Source organism: Hemicordylus capensis, chromosome 2, assembly GCF_027244095.1.
Source record: "Hemicordylus capensis ecotype Gifberg chromosome 2, rHemCap1.1.pri, whole genome shotgun sequence".
Taxonomy (NCBI): domain Eukaryota; kingdom Metazoa; phylum Chordata; class Lepidosauria; order Squamata; family Cordylidae; genus Hemicordylus; species Hemicordylus capensis.
Window position 1 is genome coordinate 249473140 of NC_069658.1, and position 19336 is coordinate 249492475.

The 19336-nt window shown below is 47.0% G+C and overlaps 1 protein-coding gene across 21 annotated transcripts in view; it reads left to right on the forward strand.

Annotated features, from left to right (window-relative positions):
* LOC128343050 (zinc finger protein 436-like) overlaps positions 1 to 16892 on the forward strand; it is a 43993-nt gene extending 27101 nt beyond the window's left edge. For 14 of the 21 annotated variants that reach the window (XM_053291449.1, XM_053291453.1, XM_053291459.1 and 11 more), the window contains 3 exons: positions 5068 to 5790; positions 7315 to 7438; positions 9617 to 12408. In XM_053291449.1, the coding sequence (XP_053147424.1) occupies positions 5068 to 5790; positions 7315 to 7438; positions 9617 to 10875 (2106 nt within the window). In that variant the 3' untranslated portion in view covers positions 10876 to 12408. Of the gene's footprint in view, positions 1 to 4223; positions 4277 to 5067; positions 5791 to 7314; positions 7439 to 9616 lie in introns of all 21 variants that reach the window. The other 7 variants (XM_053291460.1, XM_053291462.1, XM_053291463.1 and 4 more) reach the window with 2 other exon arrangements.
* Positions 16893 to 19336: the final 2444 nt, after the last annotated feature.

Genomic DNA, 19336 nt, shown 5'->3' on the forward strand with positions numbered 1-19336 from the left:
CAGAATAGTATGACTTGGGGAGCAATCTAAAAGACTAGTCGATTTCAATAAGACTTCCTCTAGTACATTTAGTCAGGATGTCAGCCATTGTATCCGTTTATTGCTCTCTAATGACTATAGCTACATCCGCAATGCAGTTATGGGTTTCTATAATTTTGTATAATCCCTGCTAACTAGGCAAAGGGGCACCTTCGAAAGACGTGGCTCTCCCATATTTGGCAGGGCAGGCCCTCTTCAGCATCCCAGCAAAGCATCCCTCCCAGTGGCTGTTGCAGGTGTCTCCCTTCCATTTTATTTTTTAGATTTAGAGCCCCTTTGGGGAAAGGGAACCATCTTCTCATTTCTTTTGCTATGTAAACTGCTTTGTGTTGTTGATGATGAAACAGAGTATATAATATCTTACATCTATTTCTGAAAAAAAACTGGAAGCATTGTGGTCGTTATGGATGAATAACTGGAGCACCTATAGGTGACTGGGAGGTACCATCAGGCTCAGAGTGACCCGCAGAGACATCAGTGTTAAAAAATAAATAAAAATAAAAATCTGAAGGGGTAGAAAAACAACCTCAGGAGCCCCCCCCCCCAGGCACCATGGTAGTCAATGGGACAGAATATTCATGGGCTCAGAGTGCAGTTAGCAGACAACCAGGTGGCCTGAGCTAATGGAACTCTGTGGCAAGGAATGCGGGGGAAGGAAGGCTTGAACAAAAAGAATGGACAATTTCTCAGTTTGAAGATTATTCCCTCAGGACTTCCACAATCCCTACTGTTTCCTAGCATGAAAAGATGCATAAAACTCTTGTTGTCTCACCAGCCATTTCACAGCTTTGAGTTTTGGAGGAAAGAACATGAGGTTTGACACATTTAAGCTCTTGCTGTGGGGGATGGGGGGTGGGTGGGTTAACCACCCTCAAATGACATAAAAACAATTGTATGTGTGTGAATTCTCCTGAGGAACAGGGGGGAAAGTTGTGCACTGAATCTGTTAATCTGCTGATAGTTGTATGTGTGCACAAACAGTCACATAATAAACTCACAGCATTCACCTTTTTCCTCCCACACCAGAAATCTGCTGCAACATTTGGTTGCCGCTCCCTACCTGCTCTTAATAAACTCAATTCTGTGTGTGTACTCAGCTGATAGAGCTGGGAAGACAATGGTCTGACTTGGCGTCAAGATCTTGCTGTGTTTCCCCCGAGAATAAGGCATGAATAATACATTTGCATCTGCTCAGAAGCCAGGATTAGCCACAGTTCTCTACCCTGTATATAATCTGTGCCTTGGAACATGTAATTTATTATTATAATTATTTTTATACTGCTTTTCAACAATAACTAAAATTCTCAGTAGTTTACTTAGCAAAAGGAGTGAGAAGATGGTTCCCCATAGCCAAAGGGCTCACAACCTAAAGAGAAACACAAGGCAGATGCCAGCAGCAGCCGCTGGAAGGATGCTATGCTGGGTTGAATAGGGTCAGTTGCTCTCCCTGCTAAATGTAAGAGAGCCACTTAAATGGTGCCTCTTTGCCCAGGTGGTAGGTATAAACTGGCTCTCAAGCACCGGTAACAGTGTGGGAGCCACTTCTGAATTTATTTATTTTATTTTATTTTATTTTATTTTTATATTTATTTTAATTTTATATTTATTTTATGTTTGTTTGTTTATGTATGTCGTTAACATCACACCATTAAGGTAGCTCTAGGTGGTTTGCAATAAAATCATCAATCAATTAAAATAACAATTAAGCCAACCCCCCCCCCCCCAAAACGTTGACCTGGCCTTCCAGCATGTTAAATAGCTGGTTATAATTATTACAGTATTTTATGGATCTGCTGGATTTTATTGTCTCTTGATGGGTGCGGCTTGGATATTGTGATACTTTTACCATTTGTGGTGATGTTCTTATGTTGTTTTTATGCAGAGATCTGGTGCCCAAGGACAGTTGTTAAATGTACTAAATAAATAAATGTGCCTCAAGGCAGTTAAGAAAATCGCAAAGCAATAAAGCAGCAAAGCAATAAATAACAAAAACAATATGCAAAGGGGCTGCAGGGGAGTGAATGTGTGAGAACTGGGCATCACAAATCCACTCGCCAATGGCAGTGCCCCAGCCCTTTGGCGAGCAGTAGGGATGTGCCAAAACGCAATTCAGCATCCAAATAGCAGGCGCATCCCTAACGATGAGGGCTTACACAGCCCCATACCTGCTCCTCCTCTGGTCACCCCCACTGTTATAATCCCAACGCTCCCCCGACTTTCCCTGCACACCGGCGGGGCATCTCCCAGCTGCCCCTGCGCAACGCTGGCACACACATGGCCTCCGTGTGTGCACACCAAATGGTTGCTGTGGAGGCCATGTGTGTGCCAGTGTCGCACAGGGGCAGCTGGGAGGCGGCCTGCCGGTGTGCAGGCAAAACTAGGGGGAGTGCTGGCATTACAGCACTGGTGGCGACTGGAGGAGGAGCAGGTATGGACTTGCTCTCCTCTACTTTAAAGGGGCTATGTAAGCCTTCGTTTTAAAAAGGGATGCACCCGCGAATCGGATGCCAAATCGCGTTTCGGCACATCCCTAGGGAGTTGGATATCCAGCAGCTCATAAATAACCCCAGAACAGTAGTGCAGATGTTGGTAACTTCCAGACTTGACTACTGCAATGTGCTCTGTGTGGGGCTGCCTTTGTATATAGCCCAGAAACTGCACCTGGCGCAAAATGCTGCAGCCAGGTTGATCTCCAGGTCATCTCAAAGAGACCATATTACACCTATATTAAAAGAATGATACTGGCTACCAATATGTTCCTGGGCAAAATACAAAGTGCTGGTTATAATCTATAAAGCTCTAAACAGCTTAGGCTCAGAATATTTAAGAGAACACCTTTTCCATTACGAGCCCCACCACCTATTGAGATTATCCAGAGAGGTCTGCCAGAAGTTGCCACCAGCTTGTCTTGTGGCTACTCAGGCACAGGCCTTCTCTGTTGCTGCCCTGAGGCTTTGAAATGTACTACCTGCAGAAACAAGAGCCCCACCATCTCTGACAGCTTTTAAAAAGGCTGTGAAGACACATTTATTTATCCAGGCTTTTAATAAGGTTTATAGAATCTCTTGTTTTAATGTTTAATATTCTAATTCTTGTTCTAATTTATGTAGTTTTTTTTGTAAACCACCAAGAGATACGAGTTTGGGGTGGTATATAAATATTATTATAAATAATATTAATAATTAATAATTAATAAATAGAGCTCCTCCCCAGAAGTCTCATTACCACTGCCATTTTTGGGAAGATAAAAAACAGCAGGGATCCTTTCTGAGTAGGAAAGGGCTCCCATTGTTTCTTACCATCTGCATAACCCAGTGCAAAAGATGGAAGACCCACCTGTCTCCAGTGTTCCCTCTAAGGCGTGCGCATGTACGTGCGCTCACATGGTTTTTGATATCTGCTCAGCTAGTTTTAGATCCCACTCAGGTAGAATCAGGAAGGTTACACTCTGAATGCACATGCGCACACATTGCCTTGATACTGCCACTCAGAACCAAAACTCATTCCGCACACAGATGAAAAAAATTAGAGAGAACACTGCCTGTCTCCTAAGGTAGAGACACCTCTGCCTGTATGCCAGAAAAGGATCTGAGAGAAGAGAGAGAATTGGTGGCAACCACAAAAAATGGCTGGCTAGTGAGTTAATCCTAGATTTGTGCATGTCATAATTTTCTTTCCCCTGCCTTTTGATTTTAAACAAGGGTTCTTCACAATAGAGTATACTAAGGGTTCTCAAAATTAGTTCCCCAGATGTTGGACTACAACTCCTATCATCCCCAGACACCATGGCTTCTGTGTTGGTGATGGGAGTTGTAGTCCAGCAACATCTAGGGACCCAGGTTAGGAACATGGGAAGTGGCTTTATCCCGAGTCAGACCATTGGTCCATCTTGCTCAGTATTGCCTACACAGACTGGCAGCAGCTTCAGTAGATTGTGTGGGTCCTTTTTCACCCAGCTGGCACCTTTCCAGGCCCACAATTTTGCTCAGTCTGTACTATATGGAACAAATGCTACATAAGAGCCAAGCAAATGCATGATGCTTTTGAGGAAGCAAGACCCTGTGCTGGTGAAAATTCCACATAGGAAACTAGCATGTCACTGTTACACAGCTAGGCCAGGTTAGAACCCTCTCCCCTGAAAGGCTAATTTTCAATGTGTAAGACTGTTGTCGTTTTTTATGCAGGAACATTCTTTCACATGAGCCTCCCACCTGCAGGCTGAAGTGGTACAGCTCAGGTACATGTTGGCCACCTCCCTGGGAACTAGGCTTGTGTTGTAATGGGGCTATGGGTTTGATGCTAGTGAATTCTCCAGCAGCTATTGGCTAAGCTACTACAATATCACAGAGGGGGAGGGCAGGCAGAAGCCCAAGTTAAGCCCAAGTTAAGAGAGGAGAGCTGATCTTGTGGTAGCAAGCATGACTTGTCCCCTTAGTTAAGCAGGGTCTACCCTGGTTGCATATGAATGGGAGACTTGATGTGTGAGCACTGTGATATTCCCTTCAGGGGATGAACCCGCTCTGGGAAGAGCAGAAGGTTTCAAGTTCCCTCCCTGGCTTCTCCAAGATAGGGCTGAGAGAGATTCCTGCCTGCAACGTTGGAGAAGCCGCTGCCAGTCTGTGAAGACAATACTAAGCTAGATAGACCAATGGTCTGACTTGGTATATGGCAGCTTCCTATGTTCCTCCTATGTTCCTAAGTAAGCAAAGCAACCCTGAATTATGGGAAATTTTAAAAAAAGAATCATGGAGGAAGATAGGTCTATTATGGCCAAGTGGAACTTCCATGCTCAGAGGCAATGTACCTCTGGATTCTAATTGCCGAGACAAACAGCAAAGGAAAGCGGTTAGCTTCATGCCCTGCTTGTGGGCTTCCTGTCATTATCTGCATGGCCGTTGTGGGAAACGGGATGCTGAACGGGGTGGGCCATTAGTCTCATCCAGTAGCTCTCTCCTGAATATGACGGGTGCTCTCATTTTTAAGCCTCTTGCCTATTTAAGCAAAATTGACTTTCTGTTTCCGACCCAGGAACTAGAGTCAGAAAGCAAAATGGAGGAACAGGAGCCCGCTGGACCTGAACCGCAGAAGAGTCTGGAGGGAGGCGCGAGAGACCTTCGTGTTGTCCAAATTGGGGCCACCGGGGAGCTGCTGGAAGGGACTCCACCTCAGCAGTTTAAACAGGAGCCAGAAGAACACTGTTGGGAAAGCCAGTTGCAAGACTTCTTGAAGACCATGCAGCCGCCTCGGTCAGGGTGGAGAAATCCGCCCCCGCCCCACTATATGTCAGGGGAAGACACCAAGTATTTCCAAGCCTCCTTCAGGAAAGGTATCGACGGCAGCCACTGGCCGAAAGTCGAGCGCATGGACGATACGACGCCAGGCCTTGGCGGAGAGGGCAGTGAGGCCTATGACAGCAGCCAGGACTCACCTGTGAAAGTGAAGGAAGAGGTTCTGGATGAGGATCCGGTCAACCTGGAGATGCGGCGGCAGCGTTTCAGGCTCTTCTGCTATGAGGAGGCGGAGGGCCCCCGAGAGGTTTGCAACAAGCTCTGGGAACTCTGTCATCAGTGGCTGAGGCCAGAGACACACACCAAAGAGCAGATCCTGGAGTTTTTGATCCTGGAGCAGTTCCTGACTGTCCTGCCCTCAGAAATGCAAAGCTGGGTCAGGGAGCAGGACCCAGAGACCTGCACTCGGGCTGTAGCCCTGGCGGAGCGCTTCCTGCAAGAGTCGGAGGAACCGGAACAAAAGGCAAGCGGCTGGTGCTTGAAGATGGGGCCCTGGTTCAGTGGAAGGACATCTGCTTTGCATGCAGAAGGCCCTGGGTCCGATCCCTGGCATCTCCGAGGAGGGCTGGGGAAATCCCATCTGAAACCCCAGAGAGCCGCCAGGCAGTGTAGACCAGGGATTCTCAACGTTGGGTCCCCAGATGTTATTGGACTTCAACTCCCATAATCCCCAGCCCCAGTGACCTTTGGTTGGGGATCATGGGAGCTGAAGTCCAATAACATCAGAGGACCCAACATTGAGAATCCCTGGTGTAGACAGTAATGAGCTAGATGGGCTAATGCTTTGACTCGGTATAAGGCAGCTTCCTATGTTTCTAGATTCAGCAGTTTATATCTAGGAAAGAGTAGGGCTTTATACAATAGGCATTAATCTTGGTGAAAATGAGTATTGCTCACTTAGGGAAACTGCTTTAAATTGAAGAGACCAGAAATTTCTCTCTTAAATATATGGGACTGGGGACATTACGGAAAAAGTTGCATACTGGCTGGGTTTAAACCTAACAGGAAGCCATTGTCTCCCACTCCTGGAATTATCCTCAGAGATACACAGACTTTCATGTCCCCCCTCCTCCTCCACACATGAGAGGAGGAGAGTGCTAACGGAGTTAATTCCTGCTAACTGAGCAAAAAGACATCTTTTAAAGTGGTTTCTCTTATATTTAGCAGGGGGGAAACAACTGCCCCTATCCATCCCCAGCACAGCATCCTCTAGTGGCTGTTGCTGGTGTCTGCCTTATGTTTCTTTTAGATTGTGGGCCCTTTGGGAACAGAGGACTAACTTATTTATGTATTATTTATTTGTCTGGGTAAACCGCTTTGAGAACTTTGGTTGAAAAGCAGTATATAAATATTCATAGTAGTAGAGAGTGAAAGCTTTTGCTTTCATTTTAAGAATAACCTACAGCTCCATGTTACATATGAATTTGGGAAACTGCAGTTTAATTAGTGTTAGAAACTTTGAACAAGCCAGGATTCGGACTAATGCCCACTGTTTTGGATAGCTTTAAGAGGAAATATGACAAATTCATGGGAGGATGAGAGGTAGCAGTGACTTTTGTTAAATGGAATCTCCACCTTCAAAGGGTAATATACCAGTATCTGGGGGATAAACAGAAGGGAAGGGTCGTTGTCGCTTGCAAACCTGCAAGCAGTGCACGCATTTGACTGACCACTGTTGGAAACTGAATGCTGAGCCTTTGCTCTGATCCAGCAAGGCAGAGCCTTCATAAAAGTTTAGATAAGCTGATGTCACGCACACATCTGACAGCAGTTATCAGCCATCAGAGCCAAGAATGGAACATTCCTGTACAGAGGCAGTATATCTCACTTCCAAATGCCAGAGACAGACAGTCTTGTCTGACTGATAGTAGTGGGGCTGCTGGTTGGACCAGGGGACAGGCCTGTGGCTCGAGGATTTTATAGTCGCTGCAAGAGTAACCGTCTTCTGAGCTTGTCAAGTACCTGAACAATTCCTCTTTCTGTTTAGATGTCTGGATCCTTGGAGAAGGTGTTCAATTCCCCCAAGTCAGATCACTCTTCACCAGTTGTCCTGAAGATGCAGCTCCCCTTGGATGATAAGCAGGAAGCTGACTGGGAGGCCACCTTGTCTGGTGAGCATTATTCACACACTTGGATTCTTCGATGTCTGATACTTTCTAGGGTAGTTCGATTGGATTCTCTCTCCCGGGCCTTATTCTCAATGAAGTATCAGACTTTCTCTGGGCTGCATGTGCCACTTCACATGACTGGCAGCTTCTCCATTATGGAAGCCAAAACATTTCCTGCACGTAGAACACATGCAGAAAACAAGCATGTCAAGGAGAACACTAGGTTAGAACCTTCCTCCCTGACATGCTTGTTTTCTGTTTGTAGGAAACGTTTTTGTATAGAGGAACAGGCAAAATCACGGATCCTCAGTAGATTCAGGACATTCAAAAAGGAGTCCCATTTCTTACAGTGTGCACTTAATGGATGGAATTGGCCGCCATAATATATTATTTAAAATATTTATAATTTGCTCCTCCAGTGCATTACTGCTTAGGGCGGCTGACAAAAATGATAGTAAACAACAATATAACATTGATAAACTAAGTAACATAACAAAACACAGTACCCAGTTAAAACCAGATTTGAAAGCTGAGAATTATTAATAATAGTAACAACTTTATTAGTTGACTGCCCGTAGTGGTTGTTCTCTGGGTGGCTCACAAAGTTGTTGTTGTTATTATTGTTGTTATTATTATTATTATTTACATTTTATATCCTGCTCTTCCTCCAAGGAGCCCAGAGCGGTGTACTACATACATAAGTTGTTCCTCACAACAACCCTGTGAAATAGGTTAGGCTGAGAGAGAAGTGACTGGCCCAGAGTCACCCAGCTGGTATCATGGCTGAATGGGGATTTGAACTCGCATCTCCCCGGTCCTAGTCCAGCACTCTAACCACTACAGTTTTAAAACATTCAAGATATGTTTAGATGGCTGTATAAGGGGGGTTAGACATCTTCATGTGGGAGAAGAGGTCTGTGGGACTTCGGTAGTGGGCGGTATACAGATGTATTGAATGAATGCACAAGTACAGGATGAGCTGCAGCTCAGTGGTGGGGCACCTGCTTTGCATGCTGAAGGTTCCAGGTTCAGTCCCTGGCAGCATCTCCATGTAGGGCTGGTAAAAGCCAGTATGAAACTCTGGAGAGCTGCTGCCAGTCAGTGTATACAAGACTCAAATGGGCCAATGGTCTGACGGTATAAGGCAGCTTCAGAAGTTCATATGTCTATCAGTAACTATTAGACAAGCTGGCTACCGTATTTTTGCACCAAGAACCCACGGGTAATATTGGTTTTTTACAAATGGGGATGGGGGGTGGGACTTAAAAGGGTGCAGGCTGTTTACCTAAACATAAGCCTGCATTTCTCTCCCCACCCGCTGCCTTCCATTGCTCCCTGTGTTCCTCCAGGCCCCGCTCCCTCTCCGCCAACCATGTGGCCAGTGAGGCAGGCTTGGAGGGGGGCAATGGAGTCTCCATAGCGGAGCCAGGCAGCAGCAGGGGCGAGAGACGCAGAAGACATTGTTCGTGGCCTGGCCCCGCTGTCTCTCTTCGCCCAACCACCCGCCAGGCCAGCTGCCAGAAAGACAGCCCGGGGGGGGGGGGGGGCGTGCGTGGTGGCAGGTGGTTTCTTTTTAAAGCACTGCTTTTTGCCTTTTCAGGCACCCGGCGTCAGCCTCTATGAAGCCTGCCCTGAGCCTCCACTGGTTCACAGAGGCTGACGCCAGGTGCCTGAAAGGGCGAAGACGGGCGCTTTTAAAAGAAACTGTGCACCACCACTGCGGCCACCGCCCTCCAGCCTGCCTCCCTGGTTGCTGGCCTGGCAGGTGGTTGTGGGAGAGAGACGCCGGGGCTTGGACACGAACAGCGGTTCCCGTGCCTCTTGCCACTGCTGCTGCCTGGCTCTGCTGAGGAGCCTTGTCCCAAGCAGGAGGCAGAGGAGGGCCCATGCCAGCCAGCAGCATGGTCCCCTGCAGCCCTAAATCCTCACGGAGAGCAGCTGGGTGCAGGCTGTCCAGTTCCTAGAGGTGTGGGCTCTACTAGGCAGGTGCGGGAACTATGTGCAAAAATACGGTAAGTGCAACTTGCATCTTCAAAGGCTACACTCCTTTGAGCATCAAGAGCACATAGTGGAAGGAGACTATGGTTTCTCAGAAGCATGCGGTGAGCCACTGCAAGTAGCTGGACTCTTCGTCTGATCCAGGAGGGCTCTTCTTATGATGTTCTGCTTTTGTTCCCCCAGGCAATGAGCAAGTGCAAGATGATGAGGAGGATGAGACGTTTCAGGCTGACCGGTCTGAGCAAGTGGGTATTGGTGGGATGTCGTTGGACAGATCCAAAGGGAAATGTTCCCAAGGCCCTGAGATAGAGATTTCTGAAAGTCGTCAGGGACCAGAAGGACACCAGGAAAACCATCCTGGAAAGTCAACAAAGCTTTCTGAGGAGGGCGAGAGGGGCTTGCTCGAAAGTACCTTTCAAGAGGGAGTCCACAGGCCTGCTGACTCAGGCGAAAGCTCCTGCCATAGCTTTGGCCACCAGGAAGTGCAAGCACCTGAAAAACCCCATAAATGCTCCTTTTGCGAGGCCAGCTTCTATGAGCGAACACACTTGATCATCCATGAGAGAATCCACACAGGCGAGAAACCATATAAATGCTCGGTGTGTGAGACATGGTTCTCTCACCCCTCTGAGCTTATGCGACATGAGGAGACCCACATGCCTGAGAAACCCCATAAGTGTGCAGTCTGTGGCAAAAGCTTCAACCAGAAAGCATCCCTCATTACCCACGAGAGAACCCACACAGGAGAGAAACCATACGAATGCTCTGAGTGTGGAAAGAGCTTCAGTACGAGCTCCCAGCTCATTACACACAAGAGGGTCCACACAGGTGAGAAACCGTATAGTTGCTCATACTGTGGCAAAAACTTCAACCAGAAAGCATCCCTGATCACACACAAGAGAACCCACACGGGGGAGAAGCCCTATGAGTGCACGCTGTGCGGGAAAAGTTTTAGCGCCTGCTCTCAGATTATCAATCATATCAGGGTCCACACAGGGGAGAAACCCTATGAATGCTTAGAGTGTGGGAAGCGCTTCGGGAGCAGCTCCCACCTGACAGATCACAAAAGAACCCACACGGGAGAAAAGCCGTACAAGTGCCCTGACTGCGGGAAGAACTTTAGTCGAAGTTCCAACCTCACAGCACATAGCAGGATCCACACAGGAGAGAAGCCATATATATGCTCAGGTTGTGGTAAAAGCTTCAGGCAGAAAGCATCCCTCATTACACACAAGAGAACCCACACAGGAGAGAAACCATTTGAGTGCACCGAGTGCGGGAAAAGCTTCATTTCTAGTTCCCGCCTCGTCAGCCATAAACGGGTGCACACAGGAGAGAAGCCCTACGAGTGCTTAGAGTGTGGGAAATGCTTTATTTCCAGCTCCCACCTTCTGAGTCATAAAAGAGTGCACACAGGAGAGGAGCCCTATAAGTGCTCATAGGCTGGGAGACAGTTCTATCCTGCCGCTGCCCTTCTGAGGGCCGGCCCATGAATACCCTGGCCGGGAATCCTGAATAGCAGGGATAACCAGCTTCTGTGATGTCGAGGGCCACTTCATTCTCCAGATGTAACTTTAATAACTAGAATTGCTCTTACACTTCAAAAGCATTTTTGACCAGGCCAGGTAGAGTTCCCCCGAGGGCCAGATCAGGCCGCAGGTTGCTGATCCTGGCTATATGAATTGTACACCAGTGGGCACGTGCCCTTGCCATGGCGCATACAGTGTGATGCAGGCCAAGCATGACAACATCCATGGGAGCATGAGCCTGATTTGTGTGATCTTATTTCCTCCCACTTTCCCCAAAAGGCAGGAGGAGAGATAGTACAAATTGGGTGTATGTGATTACCACACCTGCACCACCTATCAAATCCATAGCAAGGAGGTATGCGCGCTAGCACAACCAATGAGCTGACTCATTTTGAGGCAGCTTCCTGTGTTCTTCTGTGACCGCTGCATGTATACACTTCCCAGCTGGCGAACCCATGAACCAACCCCAAGATGTGAGAATCCTTATACAGTACATAAATAGCCAAGGGGAACTTGACATGGAGATGAGTCCTTCTACTGTTGGGGCTCTTAATAGGGTAGTGTTTTTCAAAGCCCCTACTTTCAGGGAAGCTATTCCACATTGGCTGAGGAGGCCCTGAATAACTGCCACAGAACTTCAGCCCGTTGCAAAAGATTCTGGGAAATCTGTGGCATACCAATAGTTTGCATGGCACACTGGCTGGGCCTATGGGGCCTCACTGTATGAGATGTCCTGAGCCTGTTAGGCCTCACTAGCGAAGAAGCCCTGAGCAACTGCCACAGCATGTTGCAGAGGATTCTGGGACACGTTTGATGGCACATGAACTTTTTACACAAGCTAGGCTTCACTGTATCCTCACAGAAACAAAATGTGTGCACTCTCACACATGGCCGTGCATTTCAAGAGTTGTGGGAGGCCAGCAGCAGTGCACCAGCTGCCTTCCAGAGACACCCTTCCTACATTACTGACCTTTTCCTCAAGGAACCCCAAGGTTCCCTGGGACTCTGTTTTGAAAACTGCTGGGGTTCTCCAGCTGAAATTAGGCCCTGCTGGAAAGCTGGCAGGCTGTAGATTTGCAGGAAATAAGTATTTTTGGAATGGTGGCGGACCTGTATAGTTATAACCCCCCTGCCTCCAACACAAAAGACTCACAGAGGCAAGCAATCCTGTAGCTGGCTGAGAACTGGTTAGCTAGTTCCTCTTCCATTGCCACCCCACCCATGAAGGATGGCCATATTCCTGCATCCTAATTTGTTGAATGCATAAGCGTTGGGCTCACCTCCATCCTTCCCTTTCCTGCTCAGACAGTAGCTGTGCCTGTGTGTCTTCGCATGCTTCCTGTGATGCCAGGGCTAACCGTACCCAGATGATGGCCGAAAGACACCCATATGTTGCAAGTGAGGAACTGCAAGTGACTTTCTTTCCCTACCCCCACCTCCAAGTAACCAGAGACCAAAATAATCATCCTCAAACCCCTTGCAAGACCCAAGCTGAGAGGTACCTGCTAGATAACAACCTCCAAAACTTGGCTAGTCCCAGTCAATGGCAGTGTTGAGCTCCTGTTGCTCACACATCAGAGATGGGACTGTAGCTCAGTGACAGAGCATCTTCTTTGCATGCAGAAGGTCCCAGGTTCGGTCCCTGGCATCTCCAGGTGGACTAGGGAAAGAGTCCTGCCTAAAACCCTGGAGTTGCTGCCAGCCAGTGTAGACAGTACTCAGCTGGGTGAACCAATAGTCTAACTCAGTAGAAGGCAGCTTCTTATGTACGCACCCCAGGCTGCTTAGCCTTGCCATGCTGGGTCCTGCCCAACAGCCTGTTTTTTGCCAGCATCTGGTCATCAGAGGGCAAATCTGCATGGTATAAAAATTACTGGTTTAAAAATAGTAAGAGTCTTATGGAACCAGAACAATTCCACGTATTGTAGCATACGCTTTTGCGGACTAGACCTGCCAACCAAGGATAATAACACTTCATGCAGCTGATGAGATGAGCTCGGAAAGCTTCTGCTGCTATTAACTGGTTAGTCTCTAAGGTGCCACAAGACTCTGTGGTGCGTTTGCTGCGATAGACCAGCAGGGCTTCCCCTCTGAAAATGGGCACTACTGATTAAAGCCACTTTCAGAGCTGTTGGACTAATGTGGCTCTCGGCTGGGAGTTGTAGTTATTTGCAAACAGCTAAGGGAAACTAATTCTTGGCACCCTTATAAAACTGCAGTTTGCAAGGTTCATGGGGCAAAATTATGATTTACTAAACTGGTTTTGAACACAGTTTAATGCTATAGTGTAGATGTGTCTAGAAGCATACTGCCTCCGAATATGGATGGTCCATTTTTCACTATTGCCAACAATACCAAGCCACTGATAGGCCAAACTTACCAGGCCTAAGCAAAACTTGTGTCTTGTGCTGATAAATGCATGGTGCAGAGACAGTTGACAGAGAAAACATTTTCACCTTCTGTCATAACACTAGAACTTGAGTTCTCCAGTTAAGGTGTTGGGTGGTGGATTCAGGACAGACAAAAAAAGTACTTCACACAACACAGATATTTTATTTTAACTTGCTAGCACAAGATGTGGTGGACTCTAACTTAAATTGATTTGAAAGGGGATTAAATGTATTCATAGGTCTGGTCACACTGACGGTTCCATAGAACCTCCATGTTCAGAAGCAGGGTATCTTGGAATACCAGTTGCTGGGAGAGCTGGGGCTTCATGCCTTGCTTGTGAGCTTCCCAGAAGCATCTTACTGGTCATGGTAGGAAGCAGGATGCTGAGCTACATGGACCCTGCATCTGATCCAACAGGAATCTTAAATTCCTGTGTGTGTGTGTGTGTGTGTGTGTGTGTGTGTGTGTGTGTGTGTGTGTGTGTGAGAGAGAGAGAGAGAGAGAGAGAGAGAGAGAGAGAGAGAGAATATCTAGTGGAGAATAATGGCTAGTGAGTGAGTGTATCAGAGAACAAACTGCAACAAATAATTTGTGTAAGCCAGAAGGAGAACGAATTACAGAATTTGGTTAGTTGTGTATACTGATGAGAAATGGAAACACTAAGACCTGATTCAGGCATGCCTATTTCATCTCCTTGGTGACTGGCAATGGAATGTGAATCAGGACCTTTGCAAAGGTCCTTGAAATGATAGGAGGAAATGCAAAAGGTAGAGCTGTGCTAGGTCCATCCACCTGTGCAAGTATTAAGTGACGGACACATATTTGTGAGCTGCTCAAAAAAGAGGGGCAGGAAAGGGTGTGTTTTGTGTGTCCTACAAAACATGGCACACCCAAGGGGAAAAGGTTGAGACATGGAAAGGGAAGAGCTCTGTTGTCAGCGTTCAGGGTAGGCAACCAAGATGATCAGGGGCCTAGAGCACCTTCCTTAAGAGGCAAGGCTACGACACCTGGGGCTATTTAGGTTAGAAAAAAGACAACTGCGGGGAGACATGATAGAGGTCTATGAAATCATGCATGGAGTGGAGAAAGTGGAGAGAGAGAAATTCTTCTCCCTCTCACATAACACTAGAGCCAGGGGTCATCCCATGAAATGGATTGCCGGGAAATCTAGGACCAACATATGGAAGTACTTTTTCACACCGTGCATAATCAGCTTGTGGAATTCTCTGCCACAAGGTGTGGTGACATCCAGCAACCTGGATGGCTTTAAGAGGGGCTTGGATAACTTCATGGAGGAGAGGTCTATCAATGGCTACTATTCGGAGGGCTATAGGCCACCTCCAGCCTCAAAGGCAGGATGCCTCTGAGTACCAGTTGCAGGGGAGTAATGGCAGGAGAGAGGGCATGTCCTCAACTCCTTTTCTGTAGACTTCCAGTGGCACCTGGTTGGCCACTGTGTGAAACAGGATGCTGGACTAGATGAGTCTTGGGCCTGACCAAGCAGGGCTGTTCTTAAGGGAGCTTGTAGGTAACATGGTGGAATCTTTTTTTTAAAACTTGGTGGGAGGGGAGGAAGGTGTGTGTGTGTGTGTGTGTGTGTGTGTGTGTGTGTGTGTGTGTGTGTGTGTGTGTGCGCGCTGGGGGAGGGGGGAATTCATTTATTTTCCCTCTTCAATCTTTTTCCTCGTGCCCAAAGACAGACAAGTCTTCTTACAAAGTCAAAAGGGAAAGGCCCAGGGCAACTGGGTATATATGGGAGTGAAGATTTAGAAGCTTAAAAAAAGAAAGAAATCTGTTCTGGGTGTGCGTGCATGCGCACAGACACACACACACCTTGCTGCCACAGAATTCAGGTGATTGGAGGCAACAATGGCCCTCTTTATCCCACCCCCATAAACTCTAATGGGACTGTTTTAAGCTTCCCTCGTGTATGTGGGGCCTCTGAGTGGCAGTTGAGAAGGCAGAGACCAGGGGTGTAGCTATAACTGAGCAGATGGGTTCAAGGAACCCGGACCCCCAAGTTCCTGAGGGCCCCCCAGATCCACCCCTCCCTATTTTCTTCATTATCTCCCTCACTCTGGGGGGCCACCGGGGATAGGGGTGAACACAGGCTCCCCCCTCTCCCCTAGCTATGCCCCTGGCATATATCCCTTTCCCCCCAATCCACATACCTAGGTTCAAGTGGTGTGGGGCACTCAAAACGCTAATTGGAAAGTGCAAAGCTAAGTGTGAAAGAGAGGAGATGCATGTATACACACACGCACACACTCTATTTACAATATTCATCCCATTTCCGTCCCCTTCTTCCTCCAAAAAGCTCAGAGCAACATACAAAATGGGCGGTGTTCCCATTTTTTCCTCTCAACAACCCTGTGAAGGTAAGCTAGACTGAGGGATGGCTAGTCCGAGAGTGGCCACTCGGGGCCATGCTTGGTATAAGCAGTTTTATTTTAAAAATCCACATCTGCCCTCTTTGATATATAAAGTGGGGGAGGGGATCCACTCTTTATATGAAAAGGAAGGGGGGAGGAGTATGAAACCTGTCCCCTCTTCCGTGCCTTCCCTCACCATGCTCTGTTTCTTGATGCATTTTTCTCCCAAACTCGCTCCAATACCAGATGAAAAAATTGCTTGAAGCAAAGGAGCACAGTGAGATAAGGTGGGAAGGTTGGGTTTAGCTTTCCTCTGTGGTTTTTTCCCTGGTAGGCCCCAACTGATCTCTGTTTCATAAGTGAGCAGAGTAGATACACATGGCTGCTTCACCACATCTTTTGTTCTCAAGCCCTATTCAGACATTGCATTGTACGTGCATACAGGTATCTGTACACAAGGTCCTGGTTTTTTGTATGAATGACTGTGCATGCTTTAATTTGAAGAGTGAACCCGAGTACAGATAGGCAATGTACTACTGTACATGTGTTGAACATAGCGTGTGAATAACTGTGTGTACAGATCTGTAAGTACATACACTCTGTGCATATTGAATGTGTTTAATAGAATGTGTGACTAGGGCTTCAGTCATGTGGGTCTGAGGAGATTCGAACCCATGTCTCCCCCATCCCTAACGCTTGCTTTGCAGTGCTGTGACAAGAGAGTGCCTGGAAGGGTGTGAGGCTCCCCTCATGCCAGGATTTCAACATGTCATTAGGCCACCGCACACTTCTACAAGAAGCTGCAGGCATCACAAAATGGCTGCCTCTCTCATGTGTAGGGGTGGCTATGTTTGGAATCTGTCTGTGCTTCCAGACAGTACTGAGCCTCCGTATATCTTTTAAAATTGCCCACTGCCTTCTTCCAGCCTTCGTTGGCCTCTTCACGTATACTAAAGTCCACCTTTTCACAACTGTTTGTATCCCTCTACGTGTATGCATGTCTGCTCACATGAAGAGGCACGGAGAGAGATTAACACCGCTTCCTTCCTATGATTGTTTGTGAATCTGTAGTTGTAAATGCATTTAAAACTATCTTAAATTTTAATTTATGCATATGCATTACTTGTAGATTTTACATTAAAACTTTTTTTTTTTTTTTTGCATTAATCTCTGCGTGTCAGGTTGTGTTTCTTAGGCTATACATATGGAGCTGGAAGGGCAGTGGGGAGTTTCTGTTCAGTCATAATAGTAGTGTGTTTTTACTATGCTTGAAATTCTGTCTTGGTACAGTTTCTCTCCAGTGAAATAGCTGGAGGCAGACTTTTACAAGCACATAAAATGCAGTCGTTAAACATTAATGTGCAGGTTAGAGTGACAGAGAGAGGTGGTAAAATTGGCATCATTCTTAGGCCTAGTTTCCCACTGAGGTAGCAAACCTGTGTCTGGCCCATGTGTTTCAGGTTGCCAGTGGTGGGGGAACCTGCACAAAGAAAGCGAACATGTTAGGGAGAAGGCTAGGCCAGAAATCTCTTCCTTAACATGCTACTTTTCTATGTGGAGGGAACACGTGGAGGACTATTCAGTTATGTGAGCCCCCATCCCCACTCTAAAGTGGTTCAGTCCTGACATAGGTTCATACACTGCAGCTTACTTTATTTTATGTCAGCATTATGCTGAACGCTGCCCAGAGCACTAGTGGAGATGGAGTGGGAAAACACATGGCATAACCACCAGAAGATTATGTTACAGGGGGAGGGGAGAGAAGGTGAAATGGGGCTGCCATGTTCCAGCTCTGTTGTTTTCTACTCCAATACTATTTTATTCATGTATTTATCTCTTATCTATTATTTATTTCCTACATTTTTATGTTGCCTTTTGCCCTTTTTTGGAACAGCAGCAAATAGGTACACATTTTTCAGTCATGCTGAAAATGAATGCAGATACCTAGTCAAAGCCTCTAATTCAGGGGTCTAAAATGACAGCCCTCCTGCAGATGCTAGCCTGCAACTCCCATCATCCAATTATGATTGGGGATGAGGGGATTTTTTGTCCAATAAAAACTGGCTGGGGACTATGGAAGTTGTCATCCAACATCTTCAGACCCATGATTGAGAACCCGTGGACTGTCTGGAGGAGGCCTTTGAAGGGATTAACGGGGTGGGGTTAAAGATAATGAGCTAAGAAAGGAACAGATAGGAATGTAAATATTAGTTTTTTGTTTTTGTAAAACTTTTGTTTCATAGGTGGAAAAAAATCCATTTAAGTTCATATGACACGAAATCCCCTCAAATTGAGAATAAGAGTTCCCAATCTGTGTGCCACACGAAAACCTGGACACTTGTTAGCCCTCTCTTGTGACAAAAGCACCCACCCTTTGAAGAGGCGGTTGCTGTTACATTGGTCAAGCCAAAAGCAGGTGATTCTTCTGTATTTCTGGTCTGGTCTGGAAGCAGTTGAATTGGTCAGTTGCTCCCACTACAAAGGTCCAGGAGAATTTCCCATGGTTAGAAGAGGCTGCCTAAGCCACTGCTCTGAGAATGGCTTTCCTCATTTCAGTCATGAGACTTGCATGGGTCAGTTACTCATGTAGAGACTTGGGCAGGGGAACTTGTAAGATCACATTCTGTTCAGTGGGACTTACTCCTAGGAAAATGTGCACAGAATCCACCAAGTTATTAATGGGGAATATTAGGAAGGGGAACAAAGGGGTCGATCACTTGTACAGAAACACACCGAATAAGCTTCTGGGGGAGGGGGAGCTGGTACAAATTACTGGGGCCCAGCAGTCTGGAAGGGGGCCCGGGGCCCAACTATGTTGCATATGTTTTTATCTTGCCTCTTGCCACCACCCTGTGCCCGCCCTGAGGCTGAACCACCAAGCTTTAAAATAATTCTAGCCACCATGTGTGCACCTGGGGGGGTGGGGGAGGTGAGCCAAGCACCACCACCTTGTGGCGGTGGTGGCCTACCCCCCGGCTGCGCACATGGCTATAATTATTTTGAAGATCGACAGTTCGGGTTTATGGTGGTGGGGGCAGGGGCGGGGGTGGGGGGCTCGGGGCAGTGATGGAGACTGCCTCATGGTGGGGGCCTGAAAATTTTTTTTCACCGGGGCCCAAAGCCACTCTCAGCAGCCCTGGCTGCTGCAGGGGACAATTCTTGAGAGTGAAGTGTTGCCCCTGATTTTAATTGAGAAACATGTTGTGCTAGTAAGAACTAATCTGCCTACTTCCTTTCACTATCTGTACAACTAGACTGAATTTGGTCCAAATCAAGTTGTGCCCCAAACATTCATGTGTCTGCCATCTTGACTCAGGGTGGATGGCATCATTACAAACTATGCCCTTGAGTCATCCCTATGTGTCCCTATACAGTGGGTATAGGAAAGAATCACCCCCTTTGATAGTCCTTAAATTCTGGTTCCCTTACATCCTGAAATGAAAACACAAAGAAAATTCCCTTCACCAGCTGTACCTATCCAATGCAACCTATAACATCCAACTGAAAAACATCACAATTACAGTCCAGAAAAAGTGTCAGAAGAATTACTGAGATTGAAAAAGGATCACCCCCCTAATGTCAATATTTTGTTGAACCACCTTTTGCTTTAA